This window comes from Panthera pardus, unplaced genomic scaffold (genome assembly GCF_024362965.1).
Source record: "Panthera pardus isolate Hobbes unplaced genomic scaffold, ASM2436296v1 HiC_scaffold_12, whole genome shotgun sequence".
NCBI lineage: Eukaryota > Metazoa > Chordata > Mammalia > Carnivora > Felidae > Panthera > Panthera pardus.
In genome coordinates this window covers 94,181,229-94,196,360 of record NW_026526677.1, presented here as the reverse complement: position 1 = coordinate 94,196,360, position 15,132 = coordinate 94,181,229, and the positions used below count along the sequence as shown (strand labels likewise).

At 38.1% G+C, this 15,132-nt stretch overlaps 1 protein-coding gene across 1 annotated transcript; it reads right to left on the bottom strand.

Moving 5' to 3' along the window:
- Window positions 1-13,917: 13,917 nt before the first annotated feature.
- On the bottom strand, window positions 13,918-14,847 carry LOC109257382 (olfactory receptor 10G9-like). Its single transcript, XM_019433423.2, has one exon. The coding sequence runs from the start codon at window positions 14,845-14,847 to the stop codon at window positions 13,918-13,920; it is 930 nt and encodes a 309-aa protein (XP_019288968.2).
- Window positions 14,848-15,132: the final 285 nt, after the last annotated feature.

Here is a 15,132-nt window from a genome sequence, read left to right as displayed (position 1 = left end):
CTTGTTAGTGGCTGTGTGTGTGTGTGTGTGTGTGGTGTGAGGGTGTCCCAGTGTGACCACCCCTCTTCCTGGTACATCACAACCATGCTAACCATGCCCATACTACAAGAGTTCTAAGCTCAGAGCAGCTCATTATCTCCCTAGGCGGGTCTGCCAGGACAGGCTGTGGTGCTGACGTGCTCTTCTCATTGACTGCGAACAGTCTTCACCTTGTGAGAGCCCTGCAGTTTCCCTGGTTGGGTGAGGCAGATGAGGATGAAGTTGAGGGCAGAAACCACTCGTCTCCGTCACATATTCTGACCTTGAATTCCCGTGCTAGCTGACCAGATAGTATTGGATAGCAGATAGATCGAACCATTTGATGCTGGATTCTTTTACTACAGCTGGTGGCTGCTGGTCATCTGCCCAGGTAGCTGCCTCTCCTACCATCCCAGGGTCTTGGAAAGTTAGCTGCACCAAACTACAAACTGCTTTAGGACAGGAGCACCCCACACTGCAGGCTGGGGCCAGTGATGTCTCCCGTGTAAAAGGTAGAAAAGTGAAAATATATTTAAGGAACGTGTCATCATGGGGTTTCAACATATTTCTTTTCCAAATCAGGAAAAAAGTCTAGTGAGGACAAAACACTGTAAAAATACTTAATGTCGAGCTACATAGTTCATACCTGTGGGCTTCCACATATAATGGATGAAATGCTGTATTTGCATCCAAACAAAAACAAATATTGGCTCACATGAGTTTGGAAATAATTTTATGCTGTGTACCTCAATTTTCTATCTCAAAAAAAAAAAAAAGACTCTCTCTCGGGGAACCTGGGTGGCTCAGTTGGTTAAGCGTCTGACTCTTGATTTCAGCTCAGGTCATAATCTCATGGTTCATGAGTTGAGCATGAGCACAGAGTTGAGCTCTGTGCTGATAACGTGGAGCCTGTTTGGGATTCTCTCTCCCTCTCTCTCTGAGCCTTCCCATGGGTGCTCTCTCTCTCTCTCTCTCTCTGTCTAAAATAAAATTAACATAATAATAATAAAGACTTCAAAATACTGTTATGAGGATTAAATGAGATTAAATAGAAGTGGCTTGAGTGACACTGATTCACAAATTCTTTTTTTAAGTGTTTATTTATTTATTTTGAAAGAGGGTGGGGGAAGGGAATTGAGAGAGAGAAAGAGAGAGAGAGAGAGAGAGAGAGAGAGAGAGAGAGAGAGAATCCCAAGCAGGCTCCATGCTGTCAGCACAGAGGCTGATGTGGGCTCAATCTCATGAACCGTGAGATCATGACCTGAGCCAAAATCAAGAGTGGGACACTTAGCCAACTGAGCCACCCAGGTACTCCTGATTCATTACAAAATCTTAACTAAAGTCCTCAAATTCAATCCTGGGGCCACCAGATAGCCTGATTCTCAGAATTATTCTCTACACAAATTGTTTTCATGATTCCCAGCCACTGAAATAGTATTTTTGAAGATGCATAATACATACATACATACAGAATGATACATAATCATTCTGATTAATTAACTATTTTGATAAATGTGGTACTCCTATGTTTACTATTTTCAAGGAATTTAACTGTAGGAAAATACTTAAAGGGTTAAAATTATAAAAAATGAAAAAATATATATAATAAATGAAATTATTCTAGAATAATTCAGAGGCAGAAATAGTAAACAATATTGAGCTTGGGATATACTAGATACTTCATAAATTAATCATTTAATTTATTAAATGAACTCTATTGATGTGGGAAACAAAGGCAGAAATTGCAGATAAAATTAAATTTCTGTATAACCTGCAGCCCATTGACAAATATTTGAGGCAGACACAGGAAAACATTTCTTCAGAACTCCCTACTGTCTTGATGCTAATTCTTTGCTAGAGGGACAAACAGCCTTAGCTTGACAATATCTGGGCCTCCAGGATCCTGTGAGCCTTCTTTAGCATATGCAAATCTCACTGGAAACTTCCCCTGGACTTTACTTCCCCCAACTCCATAGTATATAACCAGTGTCTCCTGATGGTCCCTGGGCAGCTCTTTCTGACCATGGGTCCTGTCCCTGTGCTTTAATAAAATCACCTTTTTGCACCAAAGACATCTTCAAGAATGCCTTCTTGGCAATTGGCTCTGGACCCCACGAACCCCACTGTCACCCCAAAATATTCTCAGCCTCTATGAGATAGGTTTCGTTATTATATACATTGAGAAAATGAAGAAGGTTAAATTACTTGGTAAAATTCACACACTAGTAAGGAATATGGTGAAGGCATATGGTTTAATTTCAGACTATCTGGCACTAAAGCCCATTGGTGTTAAATTCTACTATACATTATGATCGCTAATTTCAGGAACTTTCCATTTTGTGAGGAGCAGAGCAATGTCAATGAACATCAATAATTACTGGAATAACAAAACAGATTTTTGAATAGTTATGTACCTTTTCTATATCCAATGTAGGATTTTTTAAGAAGCTACATTTTCCCTCATAGACTATGAAAAGTGTATTATCTACCCTACCTCCACCTAACTGAGGTTGTAAGTGCTTCATCGCTTGGTATCATTCCATCTGTTTATTTACATATTCCACATTAAGCTGTGGATTCCTCTAGGAAAAATACTGTCATAGCTCTGTAGTAATCTGTTGACATAAATCTTGGTCTGTTTTCTTTAGCATGTTCTCCCTGCTACAGACCTGTTCTATTTCCAAATATTTACTTTTTGAGGGACCCAGCTTCTGATCTACACTCATAATATTAGACATCGTCCCTAAACAGATGCGTTCTTTCCCTCCATGCAGTTCTACCTTCTTTGTTCAAGTCCCTGATAACTTTAGTTCATTTGATCTTTCCATTTGGAGTTAAAGCTACTACATCAAACTTTGCATGTCCAAACCAAAACTTTTTTTTTTTTGCCTCTTCTTCAACATTTGTCTCTCTGTGGTATGATTGGCAACATAAAAGCTACCCCGAAACTCGAAGGTTTTCCCATAGTCTCTACTCATATATTTATTCATGAAATTGAAAAAGGGGTAAGAGAAGAAATGGAGAAAGATGATGGAGGAAAGAGGGCATGAGAAAGCTCTAAAAAATAAAAAATGTTGGATAATTTTAATATTCAATAATGAATCCTTTACATTATCAAATAATAATTGGGACAACCTTATTTTGTAAATATTTCATTGTTTTGTGATTATGCCCCAAGAGCTATTAGGACTGTTTTTAAAAGGGGGGAAATGAAAAAAAGAATAAAATACTGGAAAATTGGTGTTTGTGTTCCACATAACGAATGATGAAATCTGAGCAAATTTCTCATCACATTGAGCCACATTCTGATGTATCCTCTTAGGTTTTTCTTCAAAATAGCAGCTCTGCAGTATTGAACTTGTGTATTGAGGCTCGTTCTTAGTGATGCCATTGCACTGCTAACCTGAATTTTTAAAATGTTGTTTGGTAATAGCATGATGTGTCTGGTTGATTCCTCGAAGCTATATTTTCTGAGTTTACTGGTAGTTGAACATGGTCTCTATTATAGAAGTAATAGCTCAGTTGGAAGAAGTAAATAACTAATACAGAAAGAATCTTGCTCAAATCTGGAATAAACAGGGTGACTTTTTAATCAATCAATCAATTAATTTTGAGAGAGAGAGAGGGAGAAAAGCACGAGTGGGGGAGGGGCAGAGAAAGAGAGGCTCCACGCTGTCAGTGTGGAACCCGATGTGGGGCTCGAACTCATGAAACACAAGATTTTGACCTGAGCAGAAGTCAGATGCTTAACCAACTGAGCCAGCCGGGTGCCCCAGGTGACTTTTTAAAATTATTCCAATGCTGGGGGCGCCTGGGTGGCGCAGTCGGTTAAGCGTCCGACTTCAGCCAGGTCACGATCTCGCGGTCCGTGAGTTCGAGCCCCGCGTCAGGCTCCGGGCTGATGGCTCGGAGCCTGGAGCCTGTTTCCGATTCTGTGTCTCCCTCTCTCTGCCCCTCCCCCGTTCATGCTCTCTCTCTGTCCCAAAAATAAATAAAAAACGTTGGAAAAAAAAATTTTTTTTAAATTATTCCAATGCTGATACTTGTTCATTCAGTCATGCTTTTTCAAATAATTAATCAATGCCATAAGTCCTTCGACAATTTAAGTGACTTCTATATTTAAAGCACAGGGAATACAGTGTTAAGACAGAATCTGTGCTCCAGAACTCCAGAGTCCAATGGGAAACACATAAGTAAACAAATGAATCTTACAGTGTCCTCAAGTATATATGAGGTGCTACAGTAAACTACATGCATCTAACACAGATCAGGTAGTAGATTGAATTACCAGGTGAAAATAAAGAAAATTACGTGTACAGGTAACAAAAGCTTGCTTCAACCACACAACTCATAATAATTACTACATACAATGTATGAATAATACAAGCTTTCTATTCCTTCCTATCTCTCAAATAGTCCTTTCAGGATAATTTATTATTGTGTTGTATAATTTTAAGTTACTTATGGTTCTAGTAGTGGTAAAAACTTTCCATTTCTTAATGTCTCCAAATATCATTATTTCACACTCATTCTTTTTTTTTCAATATATGAAATTTATTGTCAAATTGGTTTCCATACAACACCCAGTGCTCATCCCAAAAGGTGCCCTCCTCAATACCCATCACCCACCCTTCCCTCCCTCCCACCCCCCATCAACCCTCAGTTTGTTCTCAGTTTTATGCTTTGGCTCTCTCCCACTCTAACCTCTTTTTTTCCCTTCCCCTCCCCCATGAGTTTCTGTTAAGTTTCTCAGGATCCACATAAGAGTAAAAACATATGGTATCTGTCTCTGTCTGTATGACTTATTTCACTTAGCATAACACTCTCCAGTTCCATCCACGTTGCTACAAAGGGCCATATTTCATTCTTTCTCATTGCCACGTAGTACTCCATTGTGTATATAAACCACAATTTCTTTATCCATTCATCAGTTGATGGACATTTAGGCTCTTTCCATAATTTGGCTATTGTTGAGAGTGCTGCTATAAACATTGGGGTACAAGTGCCCCTATGCGTCAGCACTCCTGTATCCCTTGGGTAAATTCCTAGCAGTGCTATTGCTGGGTCATAGGGTAGGTCTGTTTTTAATTTTTTGAGGAACCTCCACACTATTTTCCAGAGTGGCTGCACCAATTTGCATTCCCACCAACAGTGCAAAAGGGTTCCCGTTTCTCCACATCCTCTCCAGCATCCGTAGTCTCCTGACTTGTTCATTTTGGCCACTCTGACTAGCGTGAGGTGATATCTGAGTGTGGTTTTGATTTGTATTTCCCTGATGAGGAGCAACGTTGAGCATCTTTTTATGTGCCTGTTGGCCATCCGGATGTCTTCTTTAGAGAAGTGTCTATTCATGTTTTCTGCCCATTTGTTCACTGGGTTATTTGTTTTTCGGGTGTGGAGTCTAGTATTTCACACTCATTCTTGATAATTGCTTAGCATTCAATTATGTTTATTTTTTATTGAAATACAGTTGATACACAATGTTGTATTGGTTTCAGGTGTACAACCTAGTGATTCTGTACGTTTACACATTATTGTCTGCTCACCATAAGTGTAGCTACCATCTACCATCACACAGGCTATTACAATATCACACTCACTATATTTCCTATGTTGCACCTTTCATCCCCTGACTTCCTCATTCCATCCCTGGAAGCCCTCACCTCCCATTCCCCTTCATCAACTTTACCCACCCCCCAGCCCCTCTGGCAACTATCAGTTTGTTCTCTGTATTTATTAGCATATAATTCTTGATTGTTACCTCCTCACGCTCTTCACAGCCACTTCCTTGCAATCTTGGCACTTTATTTCAATATTTGTTGATTTGTATCATTGCTGAGGCTCAGTCAGCTGTTAAAATATTATTTCATTGAAGAATAACTTACTAATAGCAATTTTCACAAGAAATATATTTTGAAGCTCTTTTGCCAAGTTCATAAGAATTTGGGATTTTTAATATTTTCCTGTTAAATTGACTCTTTTATCTTTATAAAATGCCTTTCATACTCAGCCACAAAATGAATGAAATCTTGTATTCGTGACAACATGGATGGACCTAGAGGGTATTATGCTAAGTGATACAGGTCAGACAGAGAAAGACAAATAACATGCGATTTCACTTATGTGTGAAATCTAAAAAACAAAGCAAACAGCACAAACCAACAAGCAAACAGTAAAACAGAAACAGGCTCTACCAATAGCAAACAGGCTCAAATAGAGAACAAGCTGGTGGTGTCAGAGTGGGGGGCGGGCAGCTGCGGAGTGCGGGGATGAGCAAAGTAGGTGAAGGGGATAAAGAAGTAAAAACTTCCAGTTATAAAATAGTAAGTCATGGGGATTAGAAGTAGAGCATATGCATAATTTTGTATAGTGACAGATGGTGACTCAACTTACCCTGGTGAGCATTTCCTATTGCAGATCATTGCCAAATCACTTATAACCAATATTGTATGTCAACTACATTTAATAAAAATTTTAAAAAATATCCTTTTTTTCCTACTCTGTTGCTTTCCATTTTTTAATTTCCATTGTTTGTATTTAATGCAGTTTCTTATGAACTAGATATGATTAAGAATTTTAAGGCTGTCTGTGACATTTTTATTTTATTTGCCGTGGTTACTGTTTCTGTAATTACTGATATAGTTAGGTTTAAGTCGAACATTTTGCTACTTGTTTTCAGTTCATACCTTAAATTCTTTTTTCTTTATTCCTGTACTTTTTCTGTCTTCCTTTGTATAAATCAAAGTATTTAATGTATTAATCAAGTTTTTTCATTATTTTATTTGCTTTTTTGTTATTTAAGTATTTTCTTTTTCTATTATCTTTTTATGATATTTAATATAATATTTAATTTTATAATTTACTTAAATTAACACTTTTACCACATCCTATATAACCCAAGTCCCTTACAGTCATTTGATTCCATGTAGCATCTTACATACTTTTATATTTTGTCCTATATTTTATTTCTAAATATATTATAGGCCTTACATGACATTATTATTGGTGCTTTATTAATTAATTGATTTGTATCATTATGGTGCTTTAAATAGTCAACAGTGTTTTATATTTACTTATATTTTCCCTTTCCAGTGTTTTTTATTCCTTCTTATACTTTGATCTGGGATCATTTTTTTTTTTTAATTTTTTTTAACGTTTATTTATTTTTGAGACAGAGAGAGACAGAGCATGAATGCGGGAGGGTCAGAGAGAGAGAGGGAGACACAGAATCTGAAACAGGCTCCAGGCTCTGCACTGTCAGCACAGAGCCCGACGTGGGGCTTGAACCCACGGACGTGAGATCATGACCTGGGCCAAAGTCGGACGCTCAACCGACTGAGCCACCCAGGCGCCCCGATCTGGGATCATTTTATTCAATTTTGGATCTTTCTTTAGTAATTTTTATAGTGCACAGTTATATTTTATGCAGTTCATACTCCTTACAGAGGGAGCTTAAGTCTGGCAGCTACTTTGTCATGGCTGTGTAGAAATAATGGTTCCTCTTTTTTGTTTTTAATTTGTAATTTAACTTTTCTCCTTGCCTGCTTTGGAAAAAAAAATGATATAAAGGTATAATTTGCATATGTCAAATGTATCCATTTTAGGCACCCGGTTTGATGTTTTAACAAATGTTGGTTACTTCCACAATCAAGATAAAAAACCTTCCCATCACCACAGTGGAATACCTGTGTCCTTTCTGTTATTCCAACCTGAGACCAATTGATTTGCTTTCTCTCACTACAGGTTAGATCTGTTTTTTTGAGTTTCCTACAATGTAATCGTATAGTACATACACTTTTGTGACCGGCTTCTTCCGCTCATCCTTCTTTTCCTCACTCATTGGTGTGTTTGTGCCTATTAATAATTCATTCCTTGCTGAATGGTAGTCTATTGTGTAAATATGTCACAATTTATCACCTATTGTTTAACATTTGTATTGCTTCCAGTTTGGGCATATTATTTATAAAAATGCTATATAGATTCATTTTCAAGTATTTGTGTGGACATAAGTTTTCAATTCTCTTGAGTAAACATCAGATTGTGGAATTGCTAAGTAAAAAGGCAAGTCAAATTACAAGTGGATGTTTAATACCTTAAGAAACTGATTGTTCTGCAAACTGATTATATCATTTTATATATCCACTAGCATTTCTGATATTTGACATTGTCAGGTTTTTAAAAAATTTATCCATTTGATTAAGTGTGGTAGTATCTTATTATGGTTTAATTTAGATATCACTGCTGATTAATAATGTTGAGTACTTTTTCATCTTTCTATTGGCCACTCACGTATTTCATTTGCAAAGTGTGTGGCTGAATCTTATGCCTGTTTCTCATTGGGTTATTTGTTTTTGCTAATTGATTTGTGAGATATCTTTACACATTTTGGATATAAATTTTTTCTTTGACATATGCATTACTAATATGCATATCAGTGTGTATCTTGCCTACTCATGCCCTTTTAATATCATCTGGAGAACATAGTTTTTATTTAATTTTAATAAATCTAATTTTTATTTACTTTTATGGTGCATGCTTTTATGTCTTTTCTAAGTAATTTATAAGTGCTTCATATTCACAAAGGTTTTCTCATGATTTTTACCCTACAAATGTAATAGTTGTAGCATTTACATTAAAGCTAATAATCCAATTTAAGATAACTGTTGTATATACAGGAAAGTAGTAGTCAAAGGTCAGTATTTATTGATGGGTAGATAGCATCATTTGTTGAAAGCACTACTTTATCCCTTTTTAAGTGTTTTGGCAGATTTGATTTGAGATCATCTGAGTGATGCTAATTTAGCCATTCTGACAGATGTAAGGTTGTATCTCATCATGATTTTGATTTTGATTTCCCTTATAGTGAGTGATGTTGAGTATCACAAGAAACTACAGGTGTTGGTGAGGATGCAGAGAAAGGAGAATGTCTTGCACTGTTGGTGGGAATGCAAACTGGTGCAGCCACTCTGAAGAACAGTATGGAGGTTCCTCAAAAAAACTAAAATTAGAACCACCCTATGACCCAGCAATTGCACTACTAGGAATTTATCTGAAGGATACAAAAATACAGATTTGAAGGGGCACATGCACTCCAATGTTTATAGCAGCATTATCAACAATAGCCAAACTATGGAAAGAGCCTAAATGTCCATCAAATGATGAATGGAAAAGGAGATGTGGTGTGTATATATATATATATATATATATATATATATATACACACACACACACACACACACACACAATGGAATATTACTGGACTATTACTCAGCCATCAAAAAAGAATGAATGGAATCTTGCCATTTGCAACAATGTGGATGGATCTGGAATGTATCATAATAAGCAAAATAAATCAATCAGAGAAAGATAGATACTATATGATTTTGCTCATATGTGAAATTTAAGAAACAAAACAGATGAACATGTGGGAAAGGTGGGGGGAAAAGAAAAGAGGGAAATAAACCACAAGAGACTCTTAATGATAGAGAACAAACTGGGGGTTGGTGGAGGGAGGTGGGTGGGAGATGGGCTAGATGAATGATGGGTATTAAGGAGGGCACTTGATGTGATGAGCGCTGGGTGCTGTACGTAAGTGATGAATCACTGAATTCTACTCCTGAAATCAATATTGCATTGTATATTAACTACCTAGAATTTAAATTAAAAAGTGTTTAAAAAAATCAACTGAGTGATATGTATGGGTCTGGAGTCCTTTTCTTCTCCGTTGATTTGCATGTCAATACTTATGCCAATTGTGCACACTCTAGATTACTATGATTTACAATGCTTATCACTATACCTTTAAACACACAGGTTGTATGTTTCTGTGGCTACTATGTGCACTATGTGCCTACTATGTGCACCTTCATCCCACAAACCTTCCAGCTCCCCCTTCATGATTCAAATTACAGCTTTGGACTTCATTTCTTTCTAATCTCCTTCAAATATGCTCTTGGTGCGATGTAAATGTAATTTCCATAGCGGAATAGTTCAATAGCATTTGGGAACTGGAAGAACACAGTTTGGCCCTTTATCCTCTGGTATCTCCCAGGACCATGCCATCAAGAAGCAGCTGCTCTTGTAAGTACTATCTCCAGTTCTCTTTAAATTTACAATCTCTATAAAGGTCTTTGGGTATTATTGTGTGAGATAACTCTGTAAGCTTCAACAACAGATTTGTACAGATCTCCCAGGCTATCTTTCTTGGGTTTGCTTTGGAAAAGTAAGAAAGGTGGCGGTTACCCTTTACTGATCTGGCCCCTCCTTATGTTGCCCATTGAATGGGAGGCGGTTCCTTCTCCACGTATAAGGAATGGATGTTTAAGGCCAGCACAAACCACAGAATGTAGTGAACAACCTTCTACTTACTTAACCTCGTAGGCTTTACCTTCAACTACACTGTCAACCAGATACTTTTACCTGAAACTTCGTCAGGTACTTAACCCAAATACTTCCAAAATTAGACTTTTTCATTCTACCCTCAGAACGCACTTTTATTACTTCCTCTACTGTGTTATGTCACAACTTCCAAAGCATCCTAACTTCTCCGTCGACTTGACCTCCTCACGCAATTAGTTACCATTTGCCATCCACCGCACCACTCTCGATTCCTGCTGCTTCTGCCTGACCTGGGTTGTCATGAATGTGTTTTTCTTTCTTTTCTGAGATACAGTTGAAAAGCCTCTTTAGTTGATCCTTCTCCCCTAAAGCCTGGCTTCCTGCAAACTATCTTCCATGTTGCTACTAATTATAATCTCTAAGTGTAAATGCTATCGCATTACTGTTACATCTGTTGTATTTCAATACCTTTCCAAAATTTGCAAAATGAAAATTCCTTTTTCCTAGGTTGTGTATGAGTTCCTCTAAATGACTTTGTCTAAATTTTCTGACGCCTCTTCTTATGCCCCTATGCTTCTTTTAGTTTATTATTTTTTTAAGTTGATTTATTTATTTATTTTGAGAGAGAGCAAGGGAGGGGCATAGAGAGAGAGGGAGAGAGAGAATCCTAAGCAGGCTCCACACCATCAGCACAGGGCCCAATGGGAGGCTTGGACTCACAGACTGTGAGATCATTACCTCAGTCGAAACCAAGAGTTGGACGCTTAACCAACTGACCCACCCAGACACCTCCCGCCCCCCACCCATGATTCTCTTATATTGGGACTATAAGCTCCTTGAGAAGGAGGTCTGTGTCTGTCTAATCTTGGTGCTCGTGGAACATAGCACACAATTGCCACTTAACACATATTTATACATTGAATGGATAAGTAGGTAGATTCAAGCAGGAAAGAGAAAAAAGAACATAAAAAAGTTTTTTTTTTAACTTGTTTTATCCAACCCTCTAACCATTAAACTACTAACATTTGGTAACTTTATTCAGTGGTCAATTTTTATATTAGCTAAAATTCCTCACATGAGACATCCTTACAGTCTTGGAACTGTTCAGTATCTTTACTGTGGTCGTAGACACTCAAAACTACTCAGGTGTTATAATTGTATGCTATTAGCACACATCTACTCACACACACAGACACATGTACAAATGAAACTGGGAAAATGCGAATGAGATCTGTGGATTAAATCAATGTCAGTATCTGGTTGTGATACTATGCTGTAGTTTTACAAATTGTTGCCATTGGGGGAAACTGAGCAAAGTTATACAACAGATCTCTTCATATTATTTCATACAACTTATGTGATTCTACAATTATTTCAATAACAATTTCAGCTAAAAAATGATGCTGATATTTATCTTATAAATCATTAAAAATTTAAATCACTTTCAACATGCTTGTGTTTACTACACATTATAGAATTTTAAATCTTTCGGGGCGCCTGGGTGGCTCAGTCGGTTAAGCGGCCGACTTCAGCTCAGGTCATGATCTCACGGTCCATGAGTTCAAGCCCCGCGTCGGGCTCTGTGCTGATAGCTCAGAGCCTGGAGCCTGTTTCAGATTCTGTGTCTCCCTCTCTCTCTGCCCCTCCCCTGTTCATGCTCTGTCTCTCTCTGTCTCAAAAATAAATAAACGTTAAAAAAATTTTTAAAAAATAAAAAAAAAAGGAATTTTAAATCTTTTGTCATATTTCCAAGTGAAAACAATGGGTCTTTCCTTAAACACCCATTATATTTAGTACACTGTTCCCTGGATGATACTACACTTGTTTTTCTCTCTCACTGGATGATGACCTTCATCAATACAGACACACATAATGCTCAGTAAATGTCCTATAACATTTGTGCTATTGTGAGTTAAGTAAAATAGTAAGACATTATAAGAAACTGGAAAGCATCCAAGTGAACCCAGTGGCTAAGGAATTTTGATCTAACTCGTCGTCAGTTTTCTCCTTTGCAAATTTAGTAGGGCTGTAGAATAGGCCATATCAGTCTGGTTTATTGGAATAAACACTAGTAATTAACCTCTTGCATTGGTTTATACAGGTCATGTCTTTATAGATAGTATGGTTTTCTTCTCATCATAGATGTGGAGCTTATTTAGAACCAGATATACAAATGAGCACAGATGGGTTGTCTTGCTAAAGCGTCTCTGGAAGACAGGTGCCCCAAGTCTGAGGAGTCTCAGAAGTGATCCCTAGTTCTAACAGCTGCCGATCAGTTTTCTCTTCTTCCCTTCTTGGTATGCCAGGCAGTGTTGGCATTAACAGGATTCATGTGACATTTGAATGAAGGATTTATTTTCTGAAAAATTGATTTATGCTATCAATTGAGGTGTATATTTGAATGACTGCTTTCAAGTTTCATGGCTCAAGTCTTAGCTCCCAGATGGTGTCCAAAGTCCATTTTACACTTTAAGTCAAACAAATGTGAACTAAAGACAATATAATTACATGGGAAGTACCACCTAGGGTCTGCTTTTAAAATTGTGAGGTACTCTCAATATTCTTTGGTAGCATCCTTGTGTCTCTAAGATTATTTTCTTATTTTTCACATATTTGTTATCTGTCCCTTGTTTACTCACAGAAATAATTTTAAGATTGCTAAAAATAGAAGCTTTGCATTTAAGAGAAAAGACAGTAACTCCGTAAATACAGAACAAAAATCTAAGTAGTTGTATCCATGACCGATTCAGTACAAATAGTGCATGGATTGCGTAAGTAGACAAATATTTACTTTAAAAAATCACTCAAAGTGAAAAAATTAAAGAGTTATACAGTTTTAGTTAACTCATAAATATAGATAAAGCCATTATTAAGAATTAAGTATTTTTGGTGTGATCTTTTGTAATGTAAAAATTTCATCATATATGTACTATATTAATGAATTGGAAATATTATATGTGATTATTTTTCAATATAAAGGTTTAAAAATGGAAAAAAGGGATCTTTAGTAAGCTTTGATTTAAATTGCACAAAATAAAATGTAAGTGAATTATCCTGGAGAGCAATTCTGGAAAATATTTGTACAGGGGATGGAAGTAAACTACTTTTCTGACAATCTACTTTGTAGAACATAAAAGAGAAGAATAGGCAATCATCCTTCCTGCCAGATTATCATCATTAAATGGCTGTTTATACTGGGATTCTGGCAAATCATGTAGAAAGAAATATTAAACTGCATTAAATTTTAATTAAAAAATTAAGATCGAATAATTGAAATAGTCCTTACAAGTGTAATGTTCATGTTGGTGGTTTAATTTAATTCTAAATAAATAAAAAAGGGGGCACCTGGGGCACCAGTTAAGCGACGGACTCTTCATTGGGCTCAGGTCACGATCTCACTGTTCGGGCTCTGCACTGACAGTATGAAGCTTGCTTGGGATTCTCTCTCTCCCTCTCTGCTCCTCTCCTGCGTGCATGCTCTCTCTCTCTCTCTTTCAAAATAAATACATAAATATTAAAAAATAAATAAAAAAGGAGCCAGTCATATGTGGCCTTTCTTCATTATTCGGTGAATACTGACTTACTTCTCACCTTGAACAGAGCTTTCTTCACTTCCTTGTTCCTCAGGGTGTACACCACAGGGTTTAGAAGGGGAGTCAGCACAGTGTAGAAAACTGCCACAATCCCGTCCACAGCATCCTTGGAGCCTGGCCTCAGGTAAACAAAAACACAGGGAACAAAGAAACAAAGGACCACAATGCAGTGGGAGGTACAGGTCTGAAAGGCTCTGCATCTCCCCTCGGAGGTGCGGATCTTCAGGATGGAACAGACGATGGACACATAGGACAGCACTATCAAGAGAAAGCAGCTCAAGGCCACTACTCCGATGTTGACAAAGATCACCATCTCGTTCGTGGACGTGTCTGCACAGGCCAGTCTGAGGATAGGAGGTGCGTCACAGAAATAATGCTGGATCTGGCTGGGCCCACAGTAGGGCAAGCGGAAGGTCAGTGTGGTCTGGACGGCAGAGTGCAGAGAGCCGCTGAGCCACGTGGCGGTGGCCAGGAGGGCACACGCTCTCCCACGCATCAGGCTGGCATACCTGAGCGGCTGACTGATGGCCAGGTAGCGGTCGTAGGACATGACTGTGTAGAGGAAACACTCGGTGCTCCCCAGGAAGTGAAAGGAGTAGAGCTGGGCCACACAGCTGTGAAAGGAGATGGCCCCGCCTCCCGGGGAGACCAAGGGCATCAGCATTTTGGGCACCGTGACGGTGGAGAACCACATGTCGATGAAGGACAAGTTGGTCAGGAAATAGTACATGGGAGTGTGGAGGTGGGAATCCACCGTGATCACCAGTAGGATGAGGAGGTTCCCCATCACAGTGAGTACATAAATCACCAAGAAGATTCCGAAGAGGGGGATGTCCAGTGCTGGTGCATGGGGAAGACCCGTGAGGATGAACGTTGTCACTACGCTCATGTTTCTCATTTCTTCTCATATATGGAGCTCTGTCCCTACCAAAAGCAAAGAAAGTTCAACATTTACTGAGATCATATTGTGACAACTTTGTTTTCACTGAATGGAAACGCAAGATGTAAATTGTCATGTAAATGTTACATGACATTTTTGCTTTACGTGGGGCTTTGAGGGGGGTTATCCACTTCCTTATTGCTTTACCCAAATCAACCAAATAGAGAAGAGGGGTAAATTGGGTATTGTTTTCTGTAGAATTAGAAAAGTTATACCCAAACCAGCAACTTTGGCACGCTCTCC